Raw genomic sequence first — 24960 nt, 5'->3', positions numbered from 1 at the left:
ATCCGTGTTCTCATTCTGTTTATGCCAAATTCTGACTCTACTATCTGAATGTCTCAACAGAAATCGAGACTCAGACCAGGCAACATTTTCCAATCTTTGTAGCGGAGTCTTCTGCTGTTGTAGCCCATCCGCCTCAAGGTTGTGTGTGTTGTGGCTTCACAAATGGCACCTACAACCATGCCATGCTCAAAATTGCTTAAATCGCCTTTTTTTCAATTCTGACATTCAGTTTGGAGTTCAGGAGATTGCATTGAAGCAACTGCCATGTGATTGGTTGATTAGATAATTGTATTAATGAGAAATTGAACAGGTGTTCCTAATAATCCTTTTAGGTGAGTGTATGTGTGTGTGTGTGTGTGTGTATAGTTTTTCTCTTTCCTTCTGGTGTGATTTTTCTGTCATTGTGTACTTCAGAAATTTGCATCTTTCCCAACCATTTCTTGCGGGCACTGTGCATTTCTGTCTACAACTGACAGCTTAAAATGTCTTCCAGATACGCATGACTGGGGGAGAATGACTGCCGGCAACGCCAATGAATAGAAACAAGTCCCCACAGCGTGAGAGTGAGAATGTAGATAACTGATAAAGCCGAGATACACCTACTGCCTATCATCAGCCTGATTCAATTCTGCTTTAGCTGCAATGATACGATTCTGATACCTGATAATGCAGCGGGTGCAGCACTCTGGGCTTTACTTTTTTTCTTTTTTCCTTTTTTTTTTTAGAAAAGATAAAGTGAAAGGTAAGAACGTGGAGAGGGAATGCAAGAATGAAAGAGAAAAAAGTCAGCTGTGTGGAATGAGAGTTCATATGAGGTAAATTATTCCAATAGTACGGAAAAGCAAATATGCTTATTTGCATGACTAACATTTGCACTAGGTGCGTAAGGGAATTTAACTCTTATGTGAGAAAGCAGGATTGACAGAAATTCAAAATGTGTTACAAGCTCTATTGAAATCCTGTGAAAAACGTACAGCAAAGTCAATATTACTCAGCAAAACAACATGCAAACTTGTCCTTTTCGTTTCAATACAGTACAGAGACCGATTCTATCTGCTGAAATCTGGACCAAGCTGGGTAATCGGCACATCAACAAAATATCATCTTTTATCTAAGTGCAAAATCTCTGAGCGATATTGTCTCCACAACATAATTATTAGCTCAAAATGCATGAAACACATGAGGAATCATGGAAGGTTATTATTCCAATCAAAAGCCAAAGCAAGTGCTGCTAATAAAATCTGTACAGGTGGTCCGGAAAATTTCAAAGTCATCGTTGTTCTGATTGGTTGTGAGCAGCGTGGCGTGTCTGGCGGACACAGAATGTAGGCCGTCGGGAGGCCTGATTAATCTTCATTTTCCTGCTCTGTCATTTTTAACTGTGATTCACCAATCAGCCACTGCGACAAAGACATTTTTTTTTCTAAGAAACACTTGGAAATAATTACCAGACAAAATAGAAAAAAAAACTGTGAAAACTGACACAAAATATGTGCGAAGATCTGCTGATATAGACCTATAGAGTTTGGATAAGCCACTGCAATGTTGTTTTTGTCTTGGATTCATCTATAGCATTATAAAAACACATAATTGATCTATAAGATCAGATAATTCCCACTGTCTGCAATGAAGATTCTGTTTTCTAGAAATATTCTGCAAATGCTCAGGGAAGGTTTGCAAGTGAGAGAGACTGCACACACACACACACACACAATGTGCCAGGTGAAATGATAAATGGCAACCACCGAGTGTGAAGTCTGAACCTCCACCAGGGGTAGTACAAAGCAAATCAGCAACAAATCAACAACAAATCAACAAAACAATATGAAATGTTTTGTAAGACCCCAGAATAGCTTCTGCATTAGTTTGAAGCACTGACTCCTGATCAGTGAGAACAAACTCTCCACGCCTCTCCTTCCATGAAAATCAATTTCTCCCTCTTCAGGCAAACTCGTCCTAAGAAGACTTACAGACAGAAGTGTTTACGTATTAAAGCCAAGTCAAAATCCTTGCCATTAAAAATAAAGGCAGTGATGGTCAGAATCGAGCCGAGTGAGAGAGGCGATGCTTCAGTCGACTCCAATAAAACCATACTGTTTCATTCAGCTTCACCTCTGTAAGACTGGAAAACTGGTTAAAGAGAAAATGTCTGACCAGTGGTTTCCGAAGACAAAGGACATTGCTTGCAAACTAACATTTGAACTCTCACCCCCACTCTTACAGAGATCACTCAAACTCATTTTTGCATATATATGATTTTAATTCGAGTGATTATTATTAAGGATTGTATTTAGAATCATTTTAAAGGTCTCAGGGTGACTGGTACAGATGCCTCATCCCCAAAGAAGTAAATCAAAAGATAATAAAGTTCTTAAGAGTTTAAGGATAACTGGCACACAAAGGAATGTGGTCGCTACTTCCAAAAGGTGTAAATTCATGAACGCCAATTTCCACTGTCCCTTGCAAATGGTCAAAATGGTTTTGACTATTTAAAGAAATGCAACGAGAGTTCGGGCCTGATGGGAACTCTCCCATCAGATGTTTTCTATTGATGTTTTCTATTGATGCATCTTTGCATAATTTAATTATTAATTTATATTTAAAACAATACTGAATTAAACTTTTGAATGGCAGTGTTAAAAAAATCACCTGTGTAAATACAATCTTATTTAATAAGAATACACTTAATGAATATTTCCACATTGTAAAAAAAAAAGGCTTTGTAAGTGGTGAACTGGTAACACTTTGCAGTGTTACAAGGTTTTCATTTGTTAACAATATTTATTGCACTGTGAATTAACATTAACAAGAACAAATTTATTACCTAACATTAACAACAGTTAATAAATGCTGTAAAAATATATTGCTCAATGCATTAATTAACAAATGAGTTAGCTAATTAGCTAACAAATGAGACTTGTATAATAGAATAAAATAGAATAGAATAGAATAGAATAGAATAGAATAGAATAGAATAGAATAGAATACAATAGAATAGAATAGAATAGAATAGAATAGAATAGAATAGAATAGAATAGAATAGAATAGAATAGAATAGAAAATAAGAGTAGTGTCTGAAAGTCACACACATTTTTTTTTTTCAGATGGATGTTCTAATTGGCAAATAGAAATGTTCTTTTCCACTCCTAGAAAAAATAAAATTTTGGGGGGGATTGTGACAATCCATTTCCCCTAAATCCATGAGACTTTTTTGACAGCTGCATATATATTAAAAAAATCTATGCAGCCCACTCACACACCAACCAAATGAAAATTGAGGCAGTTGTAGAGAGGAAGTCAGAACCCATTTCAGTTTAATTACAGCACATTGTATTCCTAGGAAAAACAATAGCCCCTTCAAGCTGCCTGTGAGGTTTCACCTCAAGATGATTTAGTTCTCAAGATGTCAAACTCTCTGTCAAGCAAATCCATGGGTTATAGTCACCCAATAGTTAAGATTCTGAACCGCGGACACAGAGGTTTAGCCCTGAGCAGGAGTGGGACAGGAACTGGGGACTTATAGTAATATCACAGTCCTGATCTATCACCACTGTGCCCTTGAGCTGAGCACTTAACCTCAGATCTCTCCACCAGACATGAGCTTGTAATTAATCCAAAGACAGTCAGTTCGAATAAAAAGCACGATATGTGGTAAGCTAATAAATTACTGTAAATGCAAGACTTTCAAGACTTAAATGCAGATTATTCTGGCCAAAATCCACTCAGGAAGTGACAAATAATTTTGGTATCGTGACAAACTTGAGGCAGTCATATTTTGGTATCGTGACCAACTTTTAAAACTCATTATTAATGTAGCTAGTCAGATCAGATGTGTGCAAAAATAGTTTCGATACCGATACCAAGACAAGAATTGCGTTTTCGATACTTTTCCGATTACTTTTCCTGAAAAGGAAAAGTGTTTCTTACAAGGCGTTCGACATGCACCTCCTTTGCGCAGGTCTGTGCTCTTTAAATGTAGCAATAACCTAATATAAATAAATCACTGACAAACATGCACATGCTCTGATTATAATCCTATAGCCTAAGATCATTTTAGCTGATGTTTTGTATCCTTTATTTTAGCAGCTTGTAAATTTATGCTATCTATGAAAGTTGGGGGGAAAGTTGTACACCTAATACAAAAATAAATAAAACATTTCCAGTTAACTAGCAGAGAATTAATTTAGTTCGCTATCAAAAAAGAGATCTAGCGCTAAAATCTGTTGTTTTTTAAATCAAGAGGAGTGCTCTTTTTCACTGCGTTAAGTTGCATGGATACATTGTCTTTTGCGGCTCACGCTTCAATCTATCGCCGTTGCAGAGACTAGCCTATTGTGTACAGACCGCCGGATGGTGTGGCTAAGAACTTGCCCTCGCGGCCTTGAAACACTACCGGCTCTCCGGATTGCCACTCCGCTACTGACCGGCGGCCACAGTATCACTCGACCTCGCGTATGCAGCCATGTCGCTGTGAAACACACCAATGAAATACGTCTCTTGCAAATCTGGAACGCGGTCATTCATAAAAGTATAGATATTAAATGTAGGTATCGTGAGGTTTTTCATTTTTAACTGTTGAAGTATCGGCGCACCGTGCAACACTAGTGCAAAAAGCATCAGACGGTCAGCGAACTGACTGGTTTGACAGTGGATGCATTACATAACACAGGCAGGGCATGAAACTGCAAGAAAAGTCCTGCTTTATGAAAGTCTCCAAATGTTTCTGATAGCACAAGAACTCCAGCGCTTGACTTGACAGTACTTTGGGCTTTTGTTGATGATGCTCTTTGGAGACCCTGATACAATCAAGTTCACTTTTACTGCAGAACTCTACCTAATTACCAGACCATTGTCTTCAAAGGAAATCCTGATGCACACTAATCTTAAAGCGCACCGCAATCTTTTATAAAACACCTGAGAGCCAATTCGTGTTCCTTTTGGAAGCCCTGGCACTTCATCAGTTCTCACGCACACACACACCCATACCACAGACAGCGCTAAAAGCAAAAAGATTGTATTTGCACCTCTAAGGAAATGAAGGCACAAGCAGAGGTTTGCGCTGCCAGGCAGTGATACGTTATGCTCTGTACATGCTGTACATGTAGATCCAGTCTTGTGAGGAAACAATTGCTATTCCATTTAAATTGCATTTGAGTTTCTTTTGTTCCCGTTCTGCTTCATAGTGAAATTACAGGCGCCATGGAATCTGTATTAAAAGGTCACCCGGAAAGGGGTGTGCATACTATTCATTTTTCCTTTGTTCCAGTGCAAACCTTTAATTTTCTGCAAAACAAATGCATATTTGTACATTGATTAATCTCCTTTTGCACATGTCTACAGAAAACCCCCTAGAGTTCTCTCTATTAAACTCCGAAATGTCGTTAGTGTGAGTGGCATCTAAATTAGACACTGCCACTTTATCATGCCCAGTTTTGGCTATCATCTCCCAAAAAACATTGTCATTCAAAGACTCTTTCTGCAGTTAAATAATCAAATCAGTAGGTGGTATAGTTACTATCTTTATGTGTAAGTCACTGACCTTGAATCACACATTTTACCAATTTGTTCAAAACTGCGGCTTTATTAACAATCGGTCCTTGGGGTCTATATGACCCCAATCGACTTTTCCTTAATAAAAAAAAAATGGTTTCCTTTATCTGAGTGGAATAAGATTTTGTGACTTTTCCTACAAAATCTATCTATACACACACAAAAAAACTGGGCTTGATTCGGTTGTTCTGAAGGTGTGTAAAAAAAATGTTTACAAATCTGGTCTTTGGGGTCAATATGACCCCACATTGAAATGAATGGGAAATGTGAAAAAAACTAAATATTTTTTATTCATTTGTCCAAAAAAATATATAAATCCATCATAAATCAGAAAATTTCCACACAGAAATGAAGGCCTACTACTAGAGCATAAATGTGATGTAGAAAAAACATGCTCACTCACACACACACACACACACACACACACACACACACACACACACACAAAAACACACACAAACAAACATGTATGAGTGTACTGCCACAGAGAGCATTTTTTAGAACTCACAAATGAAATCAGTCACAAATGCAGAACAAAGATATTAAAGTGTGAGACCTAATACACACACACACACTCACACACTGATTATAGTTTTACAATTTGTTTTACATGTTTTTTGTAGCTTGTTATTGCTTTTTAAGTTCAGAATTTTATTGGAAAAAATGATAGATTAGATGTTCACTCATATTGCTTTTGTTTTCATATTATTTATTTTATTTATTTTGCATTCTAAAGTTAATTATTTATTTTTACACTTTGTTCAATGAAATCAACAATGTGCAACTAAAATCTGACTCCAAGTCTTGTCCTTTAGGTCTGTCTTATGTGGCATTTAGCTGTCCTTTTTCTGTGGCACTTTGTAAAAACAGACGTTTCAAAATGCAACAAAAACTACAACAATTATACTATTTAAAAAATGTATTATTTTAAATGTCCTTTCTTATGTTTATATATTAATATAAAAATTCATAAAATGTATTTCAAAAGTTGTGACAGAAGTAGTGGCCACATGCAGTAAAATGAATGGCTCTCTATTGCCTCTGCTGGTCAAAACTATTTATTTCTAAAACTGTAAAGAATTTAGTTTTATCTCTAACCAGTAGATGGCGTAATTCTACACATAGCACCTAGCTCAATATCCAGAAGCAATTTAAATTTAATTTTGATCATTATTTAAGTGATTTTTTCATAAAAAATTAAGATTTCATTTGCAAGTTTATGGTGTGGTTGAGGAATTGTGTTGTAAATAGGTACAAAAGTACTTCTTATCTCCCAAAACACAGCATTAATGAATAGATGAGAAGTAAACAAAAAAAAAAAACATATATTATTTGTATTATTAAAAATGTATAGTTTTTGTACAATTTCTCTATCAATTGTTGGGGTCATATTGACCCCAAAGACCAGATTTGTAAACAGGAAACAAAGACCTTTTGAGGGTTAAGGAACAAAGCAAGCAACAGTGTTTGAGTGAGTCACTGAATCATTCATTCAACTAATTAGTTCAAAACCCCGATTCATTCAGGAACAAAGTGACACAAGTCTTTGTAAGTGAGTCATGAAATGTTGTTTTTTTTGTTTGTTTTTTTGTTTTTCAAAAAGGCTGTTTCTTTCAATAACGAAACACCACTACCGTGTTGCTATTTTCGTTGATAATGGTTGCTATAATGGTAATAATGGTTGCTACTTTCAAACTAGCAGTTTTGGAGTCTGACTTTTGTTTAAGGCGAGACACAGCAGGCAAAAACATGGTTTGTTTTTCCACTGGTCAGGCTGTTTGTATTCAATAACATGTCGTCTTTCAGACTTGTGCTGAAAAAAGCCCCAAACACACATTTAGGTCTTTATTTTACAACACTTTGTCTGTTTGCGTGTGTAGATTTCACCGAAATTCCTCAAAAGTTGGCATTCTAAATCATCCCGCTGCTCCGTGATCGTTAGAAAGCTCTCTCTCTCCTCTTCAATGCTGTCGGATCCAAATATGGTAATTTCCTGTTTATCAGCAACCAATCATGAAAGTAAAATGGGCCATTTAACTCGAAATGCGCAATCCCAAAAAAATCTTTACAGGCCGTTTTTTTCTGACACTTCTAGTGACGATTTTCCACTTCTGTAGCACCTACATACACCAAACTTTACAGCCGTATTACAAACTATATTGTAAAGGTATGTTCAGAGGGATTTGTTAATTTATCATTCTTGGCCTGATTCATATGACATTTTATGCCTAAAAATAGGGCGGAAATCTATTTTTTTAAGGCTATTGGCATTTGGCAGTATTTTCTGATTTACAGGGTAATAAAAGGAGATATTCATAATCCCCTCTGAAAATGTCTTTTCATTGAATATATCAACAAAATGCAAACATAATTTTGAACCTTGTTTTTTTTCAATGGTCAGATTCATCACTTCAAAATATATGCAAATTAGCGCATATTTAATTAGATATAGCCTGATAGCATATTTAAACATAAAATTACAGAAAACTTGCAATACATTTTTGTCTCCTATTTATGCGAGTAATCAACTGGTAAAGTTTCATGGTGACATCTGTAAGCTAAAATTTTTATCCTATTCACCTCTAGTGTCTCGCCTTAAAGTAATTTCACACAAAAGAGGGTTTTTGTGACACTCGTTGTTTTCCCCTTACTTGTTTACATACTTTTCTTTTTAACTATTTTATAACAGCAATACAAAAATAAGGTATCTTCTGTGTATATTCTCTCCACTGGGGAAAAAAAAAAACAATGTTTTAATTATTAATAACATAATCCATCAAGTATTTTCCCTCAGGTTGTTCCAAACTCGTATGATAACAACAGTGCATGTTGACCTCAAAATCAACAAAAACACCTTTAAAAAGTACAAATTCTTATTTGGACAAAAGCAATCTTGAACAATTTTGGGTGAACTATCCCTTTTATATATGTAAGCTGTGGAAAAAAATAGATAAAAGCACATTGAACACAGATATTTATTACATGTCCAAAAATAAACACTTCTGAGAGTTGGGCCGCTTTTTGCCCACCTACAACAGCTGACATATAGACAGATGGACCAGCAGTTAGTATTTCCTCTCTCTATCTTCCTGTTGCCCCTGGTCAATCAAAAATCCATTCGGGCTTAAAGAAAGAATTAAAAGGAGACCAAGATTCAGGTAAAACTGACAGGGTCTGGAGGATATATGCCTGAATAACTGCACAGACTGGCCTCGCTGCTTTCTGCTTTTATCAGAACTTCAGGCATGAGCTGAAGTGAACCGTTAAAATGTTCAGCAATACAGCTGAGGGTATGCATATCACGATTACTTAAGACAAATCGAGTCTGAGGGCTATTGAAATTTTTCCACTGAAAACATTTTACAAGCTATTATTTTCCAGATTCAGCCTCCAAATCATGGCCTACACTCTAAAAAATGCTGGGTTGTTTTAACCCAATTTTGGGTCAAATATGGACAAACCCGAAATGTTGGGTTAAAAATGTAATGTAAAAATTTAACCCAACGGCTGGGTTAGTCCATATTTGACCCAAAGTTGGGTTAAAACAACCCAGCATTTTTTAGAGTGTATAATACACTAGTGTCCAAAATATATGAAATCATATGTACAGCTGTAACATTGTTGTTTCCACACCAAGTTAAAAATATGAAAAATTTCTATTTATTTTTTCAACTTATTTTCTAATCCTAAACCAGTTGTATACATACGAAGTAGAATATATGCAGTATATATTAACATTCTTTGCACAAAGGGGGTAGCCTATGATAAATACAGCTTCAAATATTGCAAAAACAAAAAGTTTGAAAAAAGGCACCCTTCATTCATATCATTATCATTTATTTATGCAGAGAATGCTTTATCATTGTGCATTATATAAAGCATGCACAGAAGCAAAAAAATAGGCAGGCCAAACCGGGGAAAGTCAACAAAACTGTGACTACTAATGCAGACTGCTAAATCAATACTAAAGAAGACCAATTTAAGGCTTTTTACTTTCAGGGGATAGCATCAGAAATATCAAACAGTATATTTAAGTATATCAAAGTATGAATGTTTTTAATGTCCCTGAAGACAACGCAAGCCTTCGACAGCATAGCTATTCTCTCAGCCTGTCAATATTGGTCAATGCTGAGCTGCAGGCTTCAGTGCACATCAAAGTGCATCTGCTGTCTTTATAGTACTTTCGACATTTACAGTAAACTGTGCAGAGAAAGCTTGTGTTAATGTCAAATAAAAAATAAAAATAAAATAAAAACACAAAAGCTGTCTGGCACTTCCCAGGACACATTACTGAGAGTAAGTTCTAATGTAGAGTGTAATGAGATGCTGAGTGATAAAGAATACTAAGATAATGCAATCTTTGTTTTTCTATTTGCAAATCAGCATTTGATACAACAGTGTAAAAAGCCAAGTTTTTTGCACTTTTTTGTGTAGGATTTACTCAGATATTGCAAGTACGTTTCACAAATCATTGCAAAGAAACAAATAACACACTGAATTAAAACCAAATTTAAGAACTATACTGAAATTTAAAGACTGAAGTAGTATTTTCTTGAAAACACAAGTCACTAATCTCTGTTTACAACTTCAAAAAATAGGTTTTTTTTACAGCGTATGCTAACGATGCAAATAAATCAGACAGAGTGAACCTACATGGCTGAAAATGTGAAAATGCCTCAGCCTGTTTTTGTTTCAAGTGATAAAACTCCAAATGAGTTTTATAAACTCACTTTAGCTTCTCTCGCACATTACAAACACATGATTGCAAAGTGCGAAGCATCATATTTCAGCATTGTCACAACGATACATAACATCAATCATAAAAGAGCTTATGGTGAAAAGTCACGTTAGATAGGGGATCATCATGCTTCCGGGTTTCATGGGCGGGAATTGTCAACTTTGTGCATGTCCACATCCGACGCAGTTCAACAATGGCTGAGACGAAGGCTATATACGTCACTGCTCTGTTCCAACTTGTAAATCTAACCAACAACGCCAACCCTACGTAAGTTTTCATGGATTCCCGACTGAATTGAGTATAAGGAAGAACTGAATTAAAACTTTAAAATAAAACAAGGTAGCACGTTTGTTTGCTGCCGGCACTTTAGTGAATCCGACTAATTTACCAGGGATGCCGTATAAATAAACTTAGTGTAGTCCTTCATCAGTTCGCCAGCGAGATCGGTGATTCAACGGAAGTGGCAGTGCACAAAGATCACTGAATCCGGAAGTCCTACGTATCAGCGTGATAATCCCCTAGTTGTTGTTTTATTGTTGTTAATGTTTAATCTTGCCAAATCTTCTGGAAAAAAAAACTGCAAAAGCATTGATATTTGATTTCCTCAGCAACAACTGAGAATGGAGAATCACAGAGGCTGGACTGTCTGTTCCAGAGAGGGAGTAACGCAAATCACATAAGATATCTGCAAGGTTTAGCATTTATATCAATGAGCAAAAGATGTGTCCTCCTCTCAGACACAAGTAAATCCTATAAGAGGAGTTACAACTACTTCTTGTGCATTCATTTATTTAAGAATTCATGAAATTATGTTTTTACTGTAATAGTAAGCAAGCAGTGATGTTAACAATCTGTGTAAAAAAAATCATATAAATCATATATATATATACAGTATATAAAATCTGAAATTTAAATCTGACATTAGCTCAGAAATAGAAAGTTTTGAACTAGGATTTTCAGTAAAACTGCTTATTGGACCTGTTAAGTAATAACTAGAACAGTTCAGATCATTAGTGTGCAAATCATTAGAAGCATTACCTTAAACTTGCACCCATAAGACAGTGACTGGTGGAGCATTACAGAGAAAGTATGGTCTGCCCTTGCTCCTGTGCTAATTTTATAAGACGAGTACCCTAAGGCACACAAATGAGAGCTGTGCACTCCACAAAGAATAACATCAATGACAGCTCACATCCCATGACAATAGAGTCCCTTTTAGAATGTTTCCTAAAATACATAATTTAACAGCAGAGTGGCATCATCACATCACTTATTGATTATCTCTATTAACTCTATATATTAATTTATTAATAAATGAAAGTGAATTCTGATGTGCTGCTCCAGAAATGTTGGTTGGGACCACATATTGGGCTATACAAATTATTACACTGATGAGCCAAAACAATATGACCAGTCAGAGGAGAAGCAAATATTGTTGATCATCTCCAAACAAGGTCACATATTAAGTCAATCAGTCCAATCAGTTCTCGTAATCAACATATTGGATGCTGGAGAAATGGGCATCTTCGCCTTGACTGGGACAGATTATCTCTAAGCCAATGTTTTGGCTTATATCAGATTATTTTATATTATATTATTATATTTCAAAAACAAAATCTTAAAAATCATTTGTCTGGAGTGTGTGCATGGGATGTGAACAGCACAGGAGCTTGATGTTTGTATGATAAGCAATAAGCAATAAATCTATTCGAAATGTGTTTTCTTAAAGACAAAAATATGCATAGTGTATGGAGAGGACACACCTACACAACCTACACTTAACTTTATTGCCAATGGTGGTGATTCAGGTTTGATAAAGGCACTCTCTTCCAGCATATCTGCCTCATCCAAAGATGCCTGAAAAAGTATCAACAAAATATGCCTCAAATCTCAAAGTGGGAGGACTTGGAATAGAATAGGGAGGAATATAAGAAATACTTGCTTATTTTACACTGTCTAATGATTAAATTGTGCTGAGGGCAGGAGTACAGTTCCCAGCATGTCCTGGGGCAGGAATAAATCATGCTAACATACTGCTTTACTGTTCATTTTTTACTGTTTATTACAATATTTACACTGGTGACAGTTAAAGGTTCTTTATTGGCATCGATGGTTCAATGAAGAATTTTTTCTTTCATTACGCAAAATGTTTTTTATAGTGAAAAACGGTTCTTCTAATTATTAAAATTGTCTTCACACTAATAAATAGTTTTTTTTTTGTTTTTTTTTTTGTTTTTGAGGAACCCGAAATAGTTCTTCAATAGAGACGCAGAGTGAAAAAAAGACAATTAGCACTAAAAAGGCATGGGCATTGTTATTTTTGCGGCTGACCTTATTGCATATGCATTTGTTGGAGTTTCCTTTTCAGACGCAAAATTTAGAGTATTTAAACTAATTTGATCAACTAATTTGCCCTGTTTAGTAAATCTGGCCTTATGTTTTTTGTTACATATGCAATTTGTTGCATGAAACCTGTATGATTTTGTTTCATGCAGTACAAAAAAATAAGATATTTTGAAGAATGTCTCAGCAATTGAAATAAATGGGGCCCATGTTTTAGGTTCACTTTTTAGACAAAAAAACATATTTTTGTGTGTGTGTGTGGTTTTTTATTTCACAGAAATTCATAAAGGTTTGGAACGTGAGGGTGTGTAAATGATGACGGCATTTTTTTATTTATTTTTTTTAGGTAAACTAGTCCTTAAAATACCCTACAGATTAAAACAAATACTTCAAGTGTCATTATGAAGAGTCTTGTTCCACAAAATTACTGACCCAGGCAAAAATTACATGAAGTACAAACAGAAAACACCACTAAAGAAACAACAAGCTTCCCACTGTATACAACAGTTTCGATTCAGCACAATCATATCAAAATGTTCCTGTTCGAAATAATATAAGCTAACTGTGTGAAGCGACTGTGTTTTTGCTGGAAACACTACGCTGAAATCCCTAGTGCTGTAATGTTGATAAGGAAGATCACCATTATGAGAAGCTTTCAACCATCTGTCACTTTGACAGTCGGGTCAGGGGGCGTCCACTTAAGACTTCATCCTCCAGCTTGCTTCAGAGAGGGACCCTCATTTCAATTAATAACACGTTGTAGTGCTTTGTTTTACTTCCATCAGTTGTGCTGGTACTTGTTCGGGGCTTTTACATTTTAGCAGTTAGAGATATTATTAAAGCATAAAAAGACTGGTAAATAAACAATTTCCCATCCTTTTTTGGCCACTTTCCTTGTGTTTCCTTGTGATTTCATCAAACCAGAGGTTTAATAAACTGAATAAGAAAGGACAGGCAATTAAGCTTCTCTGTTAGCCAAACACCTCCGGTTATGACCAATGAGTTTACTAATAAGAGTGATATTGAATTCTTGACCTAGGATGCTCTGATTGACAGCTCTTTTTCCTCTCTTTTAATAAAGTACAAACAAATAACTCCTACACTGACATTAACATTATGTTTACGGCCATAAAAGTGTTTCCTGAAGGATGAACATAATCGGTTGTTTATAAATAAAAGCTAGAAATACCATTAAACTGCTTGGATGTGTCACTGGAGAGATGAGGGTAAACAACCTGTTTTTCATTGCACATATTGGTCACTATGACAACACAGAGATATTGGAAACTACGTTAAATAATCTGAAAAAAGTCAGTGTCAGCATATCAGTGAACACCCCAGACCTCTCGGTGAGTTTCACGTCTTTGTAGACTAAAGTTTTATGTTTTAAAGTTTTACGCATTATAATCTTAATGTTCTTCGATATTTAATGCATATTTGAAAAAATCTGGCAAGTTTTTATGACCGCCACCATTTAAATATTTATATTTCATATAATATTCTTACTATAAAATAAATAAAAGTGTAATTTAAGTGTTTGAATAGCTACAAAACAGTTCATTATTACCTTCATATTAGGCTAATGAAGCCTATAGGCTACAACTAGACTCCCATAGTTTACAGCATTAGTTAAGAGATTTGATTTCCTAGAGAAAATTTGCCATTTAGTGTAACTGATATCCAAAATAATCAATATTGAATCGAATCTAAATCAAAATCAAATTGCAAGCTTGTGAATCGAATTCATATTGAATTGTGAAATTTGTGTCAATACCCAGCCCTATTACATATTATATATCAATTAACCACCACTTATGTTTTTTGTAAAACACTATCAGAATGCAACAGCTTACAGCTTCACACCGATAATTCTTTTCAGTGCATCAAAAAAAAAGTGACAACTTTTCACATGGGGTTAGAGAGAACAGGCTCTGCCATAATGTTGTGTTTTTCCTTCAAAAACAAAAGAGGAAAAATGCTGCCTTAGAAATTTCTATTTTTTTTTTTCCAAGTAGAAACCATGGCTTCTGGCTTGGCTAAAGTCTGCCAGCCTTCATTTGCTTTGGCTGAGTTGAAATGGCTTTTCTTTGGGGGATAGATAAATCACCAGACATCTCCAGGTGTGCACAGGCACACAGCAACAGTCGCCATTTGAATCAGTGCTATAGAGGAGTTGGGGCACGCGGAGCGTTCTGCCATCACTGTGACAATGTTTGTGACAGGTTGTCTCAAAAGTTCTCCATTATGGGGAGGCTGAACTCATGATCAAAAGTAAAATACATAACTGGCGGCAATCAGTGTCAAAAAAAGACGTGCTTAATGTGCTTTGCCAGACATCAATACAATCATGAACTTAAAATATATAATGTTGCTATATGGAAATGTACTAAGAGATGATTCATGTCTTAATGAATAAAAAGTGTGAATAAAAAGTGGAAGAACCAAAACAAAGTGTGCTGAGATAGCACATAGCTGAGAAAATCTTAGTGTATTTGAATGGCTAAATTAAGAGAGAGGGAGGGGGTAAAGCAGCACTCTGGGTTGACAGATGGTATGACACATTTAATTCTCAAGTGGAAGGACTTCAAGTGGAAAAAGGGACTAAGAAATGAGGTCCAGAGATTCTCGTGTCTGTCAGACATGATTCTAACACAGTTCACAGATCGGAAAGTCAAAAGTTAACACTTGCAGCATTCAATATTGCTAAAGAAATTAACAACTTATATATGTACCTTGTTCTGACAAATGTTTGGCTTGTTTGTTTTTAAAAGTTGACAGTGCGATGTTGACGTCAGTAAGAGTAACGATATCTTATTATTAACTATTATCCACAAACAATTACATGTCAGTCTTTGTGAAGGGTTATACATTTTCAACAGGTTTACTAAACCACAAGAATTTTTATAATTTAGCCCAACACCAAACATTTCAGCCAACAATGAAAGCCTAAACGAACAAATGAGCAAGGCTTAGTTCGTCTGTACACACATATGGAGGTTTATGAAGTTCTCATCCAATATATTTCCTATTTCACCTTTTGATTGGTGGAATAAAGTGTTAATCAGGCATGCAATCACTCTATTAATACATTTACATTTAGGTGCATGGCTAATCATGTTTGTAAGTTTGCAATCTCGATTTAAACACCCATGTTCTTATTTCTTATACAATTCGGCCAGATGTCTATTCAACCTCAATCACAGCGAAACATTCAAATATGCATTGCTAATTCCAATATCACAAGGTTTATCCTTCAGATATAAACACCAATGCCTATGGTAGCGATCAAAGTAGAGTACTAAATCACAAAGTAACTTGACAATTCAAATAAAAATTGTATTAATTACATTGCTAAGTACTGTAGCAAGAAGTGACTGTTAAAAAATTGCCTTCAGACGATGCGTTCCAAGGTATGAAGCCATCAAGGCATGTCCGAATTTTTAAAGGCAGCATAGATGTATCCTTCACTGCCTTTGCTATCCCACAATCCTGTGTTCCATTCTATGAAACTAAACCATAAAGATGGCGTTTGACTGAAGTTGATGGTCAGTTTGTGTGTAAATGTATGTTTTGGACCAGTGTTTTTTGTGTAAATGATTTGATGTCATTTATAGCGAGAAATTACTATTATAGTAGTTCAATATAAATATTTGATATAATAATAACACATTTTTCTTAAATATATACATGCAAATGTGTGTATTTATATATACAAAATAAGTATACACACATATATTATGTAAACACAAACATTTATTTTGCATGCGATTAATCACGATTAATCGCTTCACAGCCCTACTTTAAACCATTATGCTGAGTCAAGCCTATCCGAAATCAGTTTTGTGATCGGTTTCTATCCGAAATCACCTTTGAGCGCTAACACTGCCTACAAAAGTCATTGCCTGAGCAGTGAGGCAACAAGTCAAGTGGCTTTCAGAAGCAGCCAATGAAAAATTAATCTAATAATTAGGCAAGTGAACTCAATTGAATTAATCATTAAAAAAAGAATTCATTCCAATGAATGTAATATTTTTAAATAGACTGTCCGAATTGTGATGAGACAATTGTGACAAAAATATATATATTTGGCATGAAACAAGGGACATTATGCACATGAATGACTCTTTATTCAAGAGGTCTATTCATGCATCAAAGTTCTCTATAATGATCTATAGAGATCGACGTAGATTTGACGTCATCAGTGATGTTGTGCAGCTTTGTTCCAAACGTTCTTTTGGAAAGAGGTTCTGAAGCCAAAGGACACGCGCACAGGCCACTGTCTCATGCTACACAAAACGTCCCCTGCTGCGTCTGGTACCACGCGCAGAGCAAAGGCGAAAACGAAGGAGAAACATGGGCTACTTTACTCCAATTCCCCCTATAGGAATAACGACTGCCTGTTCACCCACGTTTATATAACTTCCCGGAATCAGCATTAGAGGAAAAGTAAGAAAACAATGATGCTACTGTAAGTGCATGTGGGCGTCCACAAATGAGTGTTTGTGACTGAGACAGAGAGGAAGGGGGGATGAAAAGGCAGTGATGAGCGAGATGGGAGAATCACTGAAAGAGAGAGGATAGAGAATTGAGTCGAAGTAAAATTTGATGTGTTGATGAACTACTTATCTAAATAGGCCACCAAACTGATTGCATAGACGAGACTGCATGCTGCATTAACAGACAGATCGCATCTCACACCTCACATTCCCAAAACAACTCCAGCAGGAAAAAATAGCTGTGCAGTTTAAAAAACAATATTTATATTTCAATACAAAGTAAAGACGAAAACTTAAAGCTGTTACTAATTTGAAACTGGAATGCTTAAATATGAAGTGTAACCTTCTATCACATCATTCATTACACAAATTAACAATCGTATAAGACGATCCAAAAAGCATGTAATTTGAAAAGGAACAACATGAAACATACACTTCTCATAATGTAAATAAATCATATAATCATTGACTTACTTCAAGACAGCACTGTCTCCCTGTCTGACAGTGATGTTGTCCTTTAAATAAGAGTCTCCGCTTCTCGCTGGCACTCCTGCGGGCACAAGGAACAGCAGTCTTAGAGCCACAACAACCAGGCATTTCCACTGCAGCTCAAAATAACCAGTTATGCCCATTTTTCCTCAGAAAACTTCCGTCCGCACAGAAGAACCGTATAACTGAAGGAGCGTAAATGCGATTCCCCTCGGAACGCAGCGTTCACTTCGTATTCCGTCCGTTAAATATCTCCAAAAGTACGAGTATTACTTAGTGTTTCTGACAAAAAATCCACTCAAATGCTCAAAAATATTCCTTTAAAGTTTTCAGCGTTCGGGTGAAACGTTTTTTCAAGCGTTTTTCAGACACACAGATGTGCTATACCGAGTCTTCAGAGGCAGGACATATGTTGCTCGCGCTCTCAGGGAGATGCGCGCGCTCTTAGATGCTTCAGCCTCGTTCTGATCCTTGTCGTTTTCAAAATCACTTTAACAGGACCCGCACAAACTGATCGCAACTGCGAGTGGATGTTGAGTGCGTATCTCCGGGGTTGACTGTGTGTGCTGTGTGGGAAAAGGCAGAAACACTCCTGGAAACAGGGGACGCGCTCGACGCGCTGTCTGTGTTGCTCTCGCGCTCGGATAGGTGAGGAAACTGACTGCACATCAGTTCCTGTCTCTCCCTAACTAGAGCTGAACTCGGGGTGAACGCATGCGGAGAAGACAGGCAGTGCACGCGCTGAGGTCTACACAGAGAATGAGGATTATATTTACTTCATCTAGCCTATCTATCTGGTATTGACGTACAATACCATTTTTTTATTTAAGCAGCGGTTCCTTACATTAAAGATATATATATATATATATATATATATATATATATATATAGGCTCGTCGTGATATACATCTTGTGCTTTTTTCAAATAGGCCTATGTACCACAAACCATACTAAATTGTTTTTTAGCTGGTTTAGATGGTCAGAAAGCCTGTCTCCCACCGAGACCACATGCAAAGTGTCCCTCCAAAACCCCTGTAAAACCAGCAAACAGACCTGGCTTTTTTGCTGCTAATAACCACCTTAAAGGAGTAGTTCACTTTTAAAAAAACATTTTGCTGATAATTTACTCACCCCCATGTCATCCAAGATGTCCATGTCATTCTTTATTCAGTCGAAAAGAAATTAAGGTTTTTGATGAAAACATTCCAGGATTTTTCTCCATATAATGGACTTCAATGAGATCCAAATGGTTCAAGGTCCAAAAGTCAGTTTCAGTGCAAACTGTTCAAAGGGCTTTAAACGATTCCAGACAATGAATAAGGGTCTTATCAAGCGAAACGATCGCTCATTTAATAAATGAATAACAAAGTTTAAGTTTTATAAGCTCAAATGCTCACCTTGCTCTGTTCACGTTCATGACTCTCCTGTTCGAACTTGTTTATCAAAATGAACGAATCTTTTTCCGTGTCATTTGGTTCATTCAACGAACGAAATGAACGAGTTGACTCAGGAAAAGATTCGTTCATTTTGATGAATGAGTTCGAATAGGAGAGTGATCGTTTCACTTGATAAGACCCTTATTCATCATCTGAAATCGTTTAAAGCCCTTTGCACTGGAACTGTCTTTTGGACCTTGAACCGTTTGGTTCTCCATTGAAGTCCCTTATATGGAGAAAAATCCCGGAATATTTTCGTCAAAAACCTTGATTTCTTTTCGACTGAAGAAAGAATGACATGGATATCTTATGACATGGGGGTGAGTAAATAATCAGCAAAAGTTTTTTTTTTTTTTAAATTGAACTACTCATTTAAGCAGCGTTAAGATATATATCAAGATATATATATCAGCAGATTTGACATCAGCCAAAAATCATGTTTTAATATGTGGTTGTGCAATCAGACCTATGGTAAACATCCTTTTCAGCAAAATTTCAACATTTCAATTGTTAAAGACGTTATATTTAGCCTTATTTGCATATTTCCATCACACTTCATTCATAAGAGATTACAGTGATCAGTATCCAAATATATTTATGTGGTGTGTGTGATTTATCCTGGATTATCATTCTCATGTTCATCACAGTCTTTAACTAATCCTAAATGAATCACTCCGCCTAAACTAGTTTATGTTTACATTGATGATAGATTCATTACAGCAAAAGAAAGGTAGAGAGAAAGGGTTAAAGTGGATTTGTTGCTAAAAAAAGAGTTATTTGACCATTTTACAGAGATCGTTGCTTTAAAACGATGATGATGATGATGATGATGAACATGCCAAGTGAAAGTATGGCATGTGATAAGATTTAATTAAAATATATATATCTTCCTTCTGATGTTAACTGGTGCTCGAAAAGCTTGTTTGATTCAACTGGTTTTTAATTAAAACCCGGCTGACCTAAGCAAATTGTAGATCAGTTTAGCTAATTAGGACTGTGAATCCATGCCTCAGTGTAATGTGTTGAAAATGATACCCTTGATTTGATGATAATTCTGGGAAAGGGAGAAAACAACAGAAGTCTACTGATCCTTAACACCTGAATAGATTGATTTAGCAAAACGTGAAAAATCCAACCATAAGAATACACAATGTGCCAATTATCTTTCTTTGTTTAATTGTTTTTTTTTTCTGGAGGAAGCTCAGTTGTGTTCAATCCCATTGCTTTGGGTGGGCTGATGAAAGAATGTTTCATTTCACTGTTTTTGTTCTGAATGGGTCATGATGAGTTAATATCTACGTTATAATATGGTTAGCATTTCAATGCAGGTCAATTGATGATCTTATGCGCATATTCAGATGTAAGCAAAAGGTCTTGCACAGTGACTATTTCCACACACAGTTCTTCTTGCTCAGTGAACATCACTAATATAAACAGACATAAAGATCACCATGAAGGAATGGAAACAGAAAGAAGCCACAGAAAGAAACAAATGTGAACCTACTGTTGTCTTACAGAGACAGATATGGCACGAACTGAGTCACGTAGGCTGTTTGCAATATAACTACAGTGACTTTTGATTAACTCCTGTCTGCCTTGTGCTGGGGTTCTGTTAGTTGCAAAAGGCTGCAATTATTTAGAAACACCTATCCATCTATATGTATCCAGTTATCCATCTGCCAATCCAAATTATTGACCATTTTCTTCTTGCCAAAATGGCCAGCAACCCTTTAAATAATGTAACACAATTTGGAACGTACTAAATTGCCACATTAATATACAATCTACAGTCACATGTGTGTGTATTTATAGTAATTTTACAGCTTCGTTATATGCCTGATCCAATTATTTTGAAATGCCATAAAGTTACCACATCTTGCAGTTGTGACTTAAAAATGACTGTTAAATAGTAGTAATAACCCAGCTATGTGAGAATTGAACTATTTCAAACTATATTAGTGTAATATGACACCTCTAGTCTAAATGCACTCTGGCATATCATATCTTGCTCATTATCTTTTAATTTCTTATCAAATGGCAAGATACTTATGTATGTGCACTGCAAATGTCCATATTTAACCTCAAGGTCGAAAGCAATTTGGGCCAGAAAACTAGGACATTAACATACTATTTCAACAACTAAATCTCTGGCAACTGCAGACTTTGCGATCATATCGGGAGTCAGTTACTGTGTTAGAGGAGGCTGCCACTGTCTTCAAGGTAAACACATTTCGCTTTAGCTTTTCAATCAAAAATGTTACTCCGGTTGAGCCATTCCTCCTGGATAACATTAATTCAGCTAGATGCATTAGAAGGAGGGCTAAAATCACTTCAGTTTGAGAGAAGCTATGTTGAAAATGTCAATTATTATTCCGCATGGTTATGCAAATGATGTTGAGGCAGACGACGAGTTAATACAGCTGGTATCGCTGGAAAAATCCAACGCTCAATCACCGGTTGGCATTTAGAGTCACTCAAAACTATTCATGCGCGCCCACTTTCGTACAGTGACACCTGATGTTCAATGTCCCTGTCTGCAGTGTCTAACGTTAAACTATCAATTTGTCAAATGCAGACTCAATAAAAGTGACTTCCGCACATATTTGTTTATCTATCACTGAAATAGCGTGTATGTTTTGCAATCATTGGTCCCTTAACTTAGTTTTCGACATGCACCTGTATAAGAGGAGAAAAATAGCTTTCTTTTTAAACAGTAGGATAACCCTGAAGAGCTGTTGCAGACGAACTGAACAAATTAGCATAGTTTAGATTAGATTTTATACTCTTTATACTTTCTGCACGGTACGTAAGTGGTGACATGTGACCATCTTTATGACTGAGTCATGGACTCTTTCATTCAACTGATGGGTTCAAAACACAGACACAGGCATACACGGATTCATACAAGGAAGCAAACCAGTGTCTGTCTTCATGAGCGAGTCAATAAATTATTTGTTCAAAAACACTGATCTATGCAGGAATGGAACAATGTTTGGACTGTTTATGAAACACTCAAGCAATTCATTCAAAAACACTGATGCGTTCAGTTACATTGCTGTTTGTTGAATATGGAATTAAAGGGGTGATGAACTGAGAAATCAAATTTGCGTTGAGCTTTTGACATCTAAGAGGTCATCATATTATAAGAATATCCTGTAAGTTTCAGAACTGAAAACTGCCTTGTTAGTCCAATAAAAGCTTTTATTGACACCAGCCTCAGCAAACGACTCGTTTTTCAAAGTGGGGAACTATGACGTCAAAGAGGATAAAACACCACCCCCGCAGAAGAAGATCAACGCCTATTTCAACACGGCCGGTTTAGCCCCACCCACCGATTCGAGCATTACACACATAGCAAAATAACATAGATCCCTACCTTGTGATGGCAAACCGGATCGAGCTACCGAGCAATACAAAATATTGTGCAGTGCCTGGTTGTGGCTGCATAAGCTTCCTCTGGATTACAATAGGACTGCATGGTTAAACTTTATTTTTAATGACGTTCCAGCTGATGAGGTAAAACATTGTCCGTCTGTTCGCTTCATTTGAGGATTGTTTTGTAAACAAGACTGGATTTGCAGACCGATTAAGAGTAAAGAACGGTGCTGTGCCGTCTATATTGGATCTGACAGGAATGGTGCAACACACGGACTCTGGGTCGAACATGTATGGGCGAATCATTCCGGTTGCCATTTTACAACATTGAATCTTTTCAAAACATTTTCCCCCAGTGCATCGACAGGTGAGTCGAAACTCATTTTAATGTTATATATAACTGTTATCCAATCACAGCAGTGGGCGTTTACTTTCAAGTGTTTCTTCTGAGGGTTTTTGAGTTAGGCTCAAAACTAGGGTAGAAAATAGCCTATTACTTATTCATTCTGGTGTTTTTGAATGCAAAATCCAAGCGAACATCATAAGTTGACCTCAGACAACAAAATATTAAAATTTAAAAAGCCAGTTCATGACCCCTTCAAATAATTGTACAAAAGGATGGATGGATGGGTGGGTGGGTGGTGGGTTGGTGGATGGATGGATGGATGGATGGGTGGGTGGATGGATGGATGGATGGATGGATGGATGGATGAATGGATGGATGGATGGTTGGGTGGTCGGTGGGTGGATGGATGGATGGATGGATGGATGGATGGATGGATGAATGGATGGGTGGATGGGTGAATGGAGTAGACATGGTACTTTGATGTGTGTATGGAGTGTGAGTGGCATAGGTTAGTTGTCACAACGAGCGGACAGTTGACTTGGAGCCCACTATATCTCAAACCTCTGAGAGATCACCCATTTAAAAAAACTCAGAACAGAGGAGAGTCTGCTCAGCAAAGGGAGAATGTGATAGAGCTCATAATAAAATGAGAATCAACATTGGCTTGACTTTTCAGAGATGGCGAGAACTCAAGGATTTGAAATGTTGTAAAAGTGGTGCATTTTTATTACTCAACAGAGTAAGGTACGTTTTTTTGAACAAATAAATTATCATATAGCTTTCTAACAAAGACTCATTTCATTATGGTTTTTGATGTGCTGTGCTGGGATTTGTTTTCAAGGAAGTGCCATGTATAGTAAAGGGTATCACTACACTCTAAAAAATGATGGGTTGTTTTAACCCAATTTTGGGTCAAATATGGACAAACCCAATTGTTGGATTAAAAAAATGAATTTATAAATTTAACCCAACAGCTGGGTTTGTCCATATTTGACCCAAAATTCGGTTAAAATAACCCAGCATTTTTTAGAGCGTAGGTTTTCAGCTAGTGAGCTTGAGATCCTTTCCATCTAAACTGCTTATATCTCATAATCCAAGGGAATGTTTTATGATCAGTAGGATAATCTGACTCTCTTTTTAGTTATGAGAAAGAACCAGAGCCAAAGATCAACCAATGTTCTTCTGCAAAATGCATGCAGTTTCAGTTTTTAACCGCTGGATGGCGAAAAGTTACCTTTAATAAAATTGTTTAGAATGACTTTATTAAAGGTTATTTGTTGAGTAGCAATGAAAAACAACACTAACAAAGGTCAGCTTGAACTGGCAAAAAATGAACCTGTAATAATACAGAGGCAACACAACAGTAGGATGTATTCTTGACATGGCATTTCTTCCACGTTCAGTTAAAAAAAAAAATCCCTTCAAAAATATCTGGCTAAAGAATAATCCCCCAGTTGACCTTTCAGGACCAAAACTGAAGCAAAGCTCACAAAATCTATTCATTACTGTCGCAAAGTCTAAGACATGCGACACAGACTGATTCTGAACTCCTTGATCCCAGAGTGCACCATTCACGCTTGTCACACTCCACAAGTTTGTCTGTCACCATTCAGACAAGTTAAATCGATAGATTTAAAGGAATAGTTCATTCAAAAATGAATATATTTCCATCATTTTCTTCCCAACCAATTATGATTTTATTTCTTTAACATACAACTAAAGGGGATATTTGACAGATTGTGTAATATAGGATGTGAATCATAATTTATGCTGCTTTAATAGCACTTTATTCACCATTCACTTTAATTAGGGCTTTTGGATCATTCTAAACCCTGAATGAACAGACTCCTAAGTCATCTTGCATCATATTTCATAGCTGTCATTATTTGCCAGGGTTAACAATAAATCCTGGTTATTATAATGACAATTCACACTGTATGTCTAAACCCTGGGTTAACGTTCTTATTTGCATATTTGCGGTGTGAACGATTGCACAAACGCAGCATGTGACCTGGCTCTTTAGCATTGCACATCCTCATTATATTGCTGACTGCTATCATGTTTTTTCCTGAATGGATTCAAACTAGAGCCAGACCGATTTATCGGCAGGCCGATATTAGGCATTTTCCAAACTATCGGTATCGGCAGTTATAATGGCCGATAAATGAATATTTCAAAAATAAAATA

General features: G+C 36.3%; 1 protein-coding gene across 3 annotated transcripts in view; it reads right to left on the bottom strand.

Moving 5' to 3' along the window:
• Nucleotides 1-24960, bottom strand: part of opcml (opioid binding protein/cell adhesion molecule-like) — a 241637-nt gene that overhangs the window by 131092 nt on the left and 85585 nt on the right. For 2 of the 3 annotated variants that reach the window (XM_089126127.1, XM_089126129.1), the window contains one exon: nt 17602-17677. In XM_089126127.1, the coding sequence (XP_088982253.1) occupies nt 17602-17677 (76 nt within the window). Of the gene's footprint in view, nt 1-17601; nt 18359-24960 lie in introns of those variants that run through there. The other variant, XM_089126128.1, reaches the window with a different exon arrangement.

Source organism: Pimephales promelas, chromosome 23 (genome assembly GCF_988280905.1).
Source record: "Pimephales promelas chromosome 23, fPimPro1.hap1.1, whole genome shotgun sequence".
Taxonomy (NCBI): domain Eukaryota; kingdom Metazoa; phylum Chordata; class Actinopteri; order Cypriniformes; family Leuciscidae; genus Pimephales; species Pimephales promelas.
The sequence above is the reverse complement of the archived record's forward strand: the minus strand, read 5'-3'. Positions and strand labels throughout refer to the sequence as shown.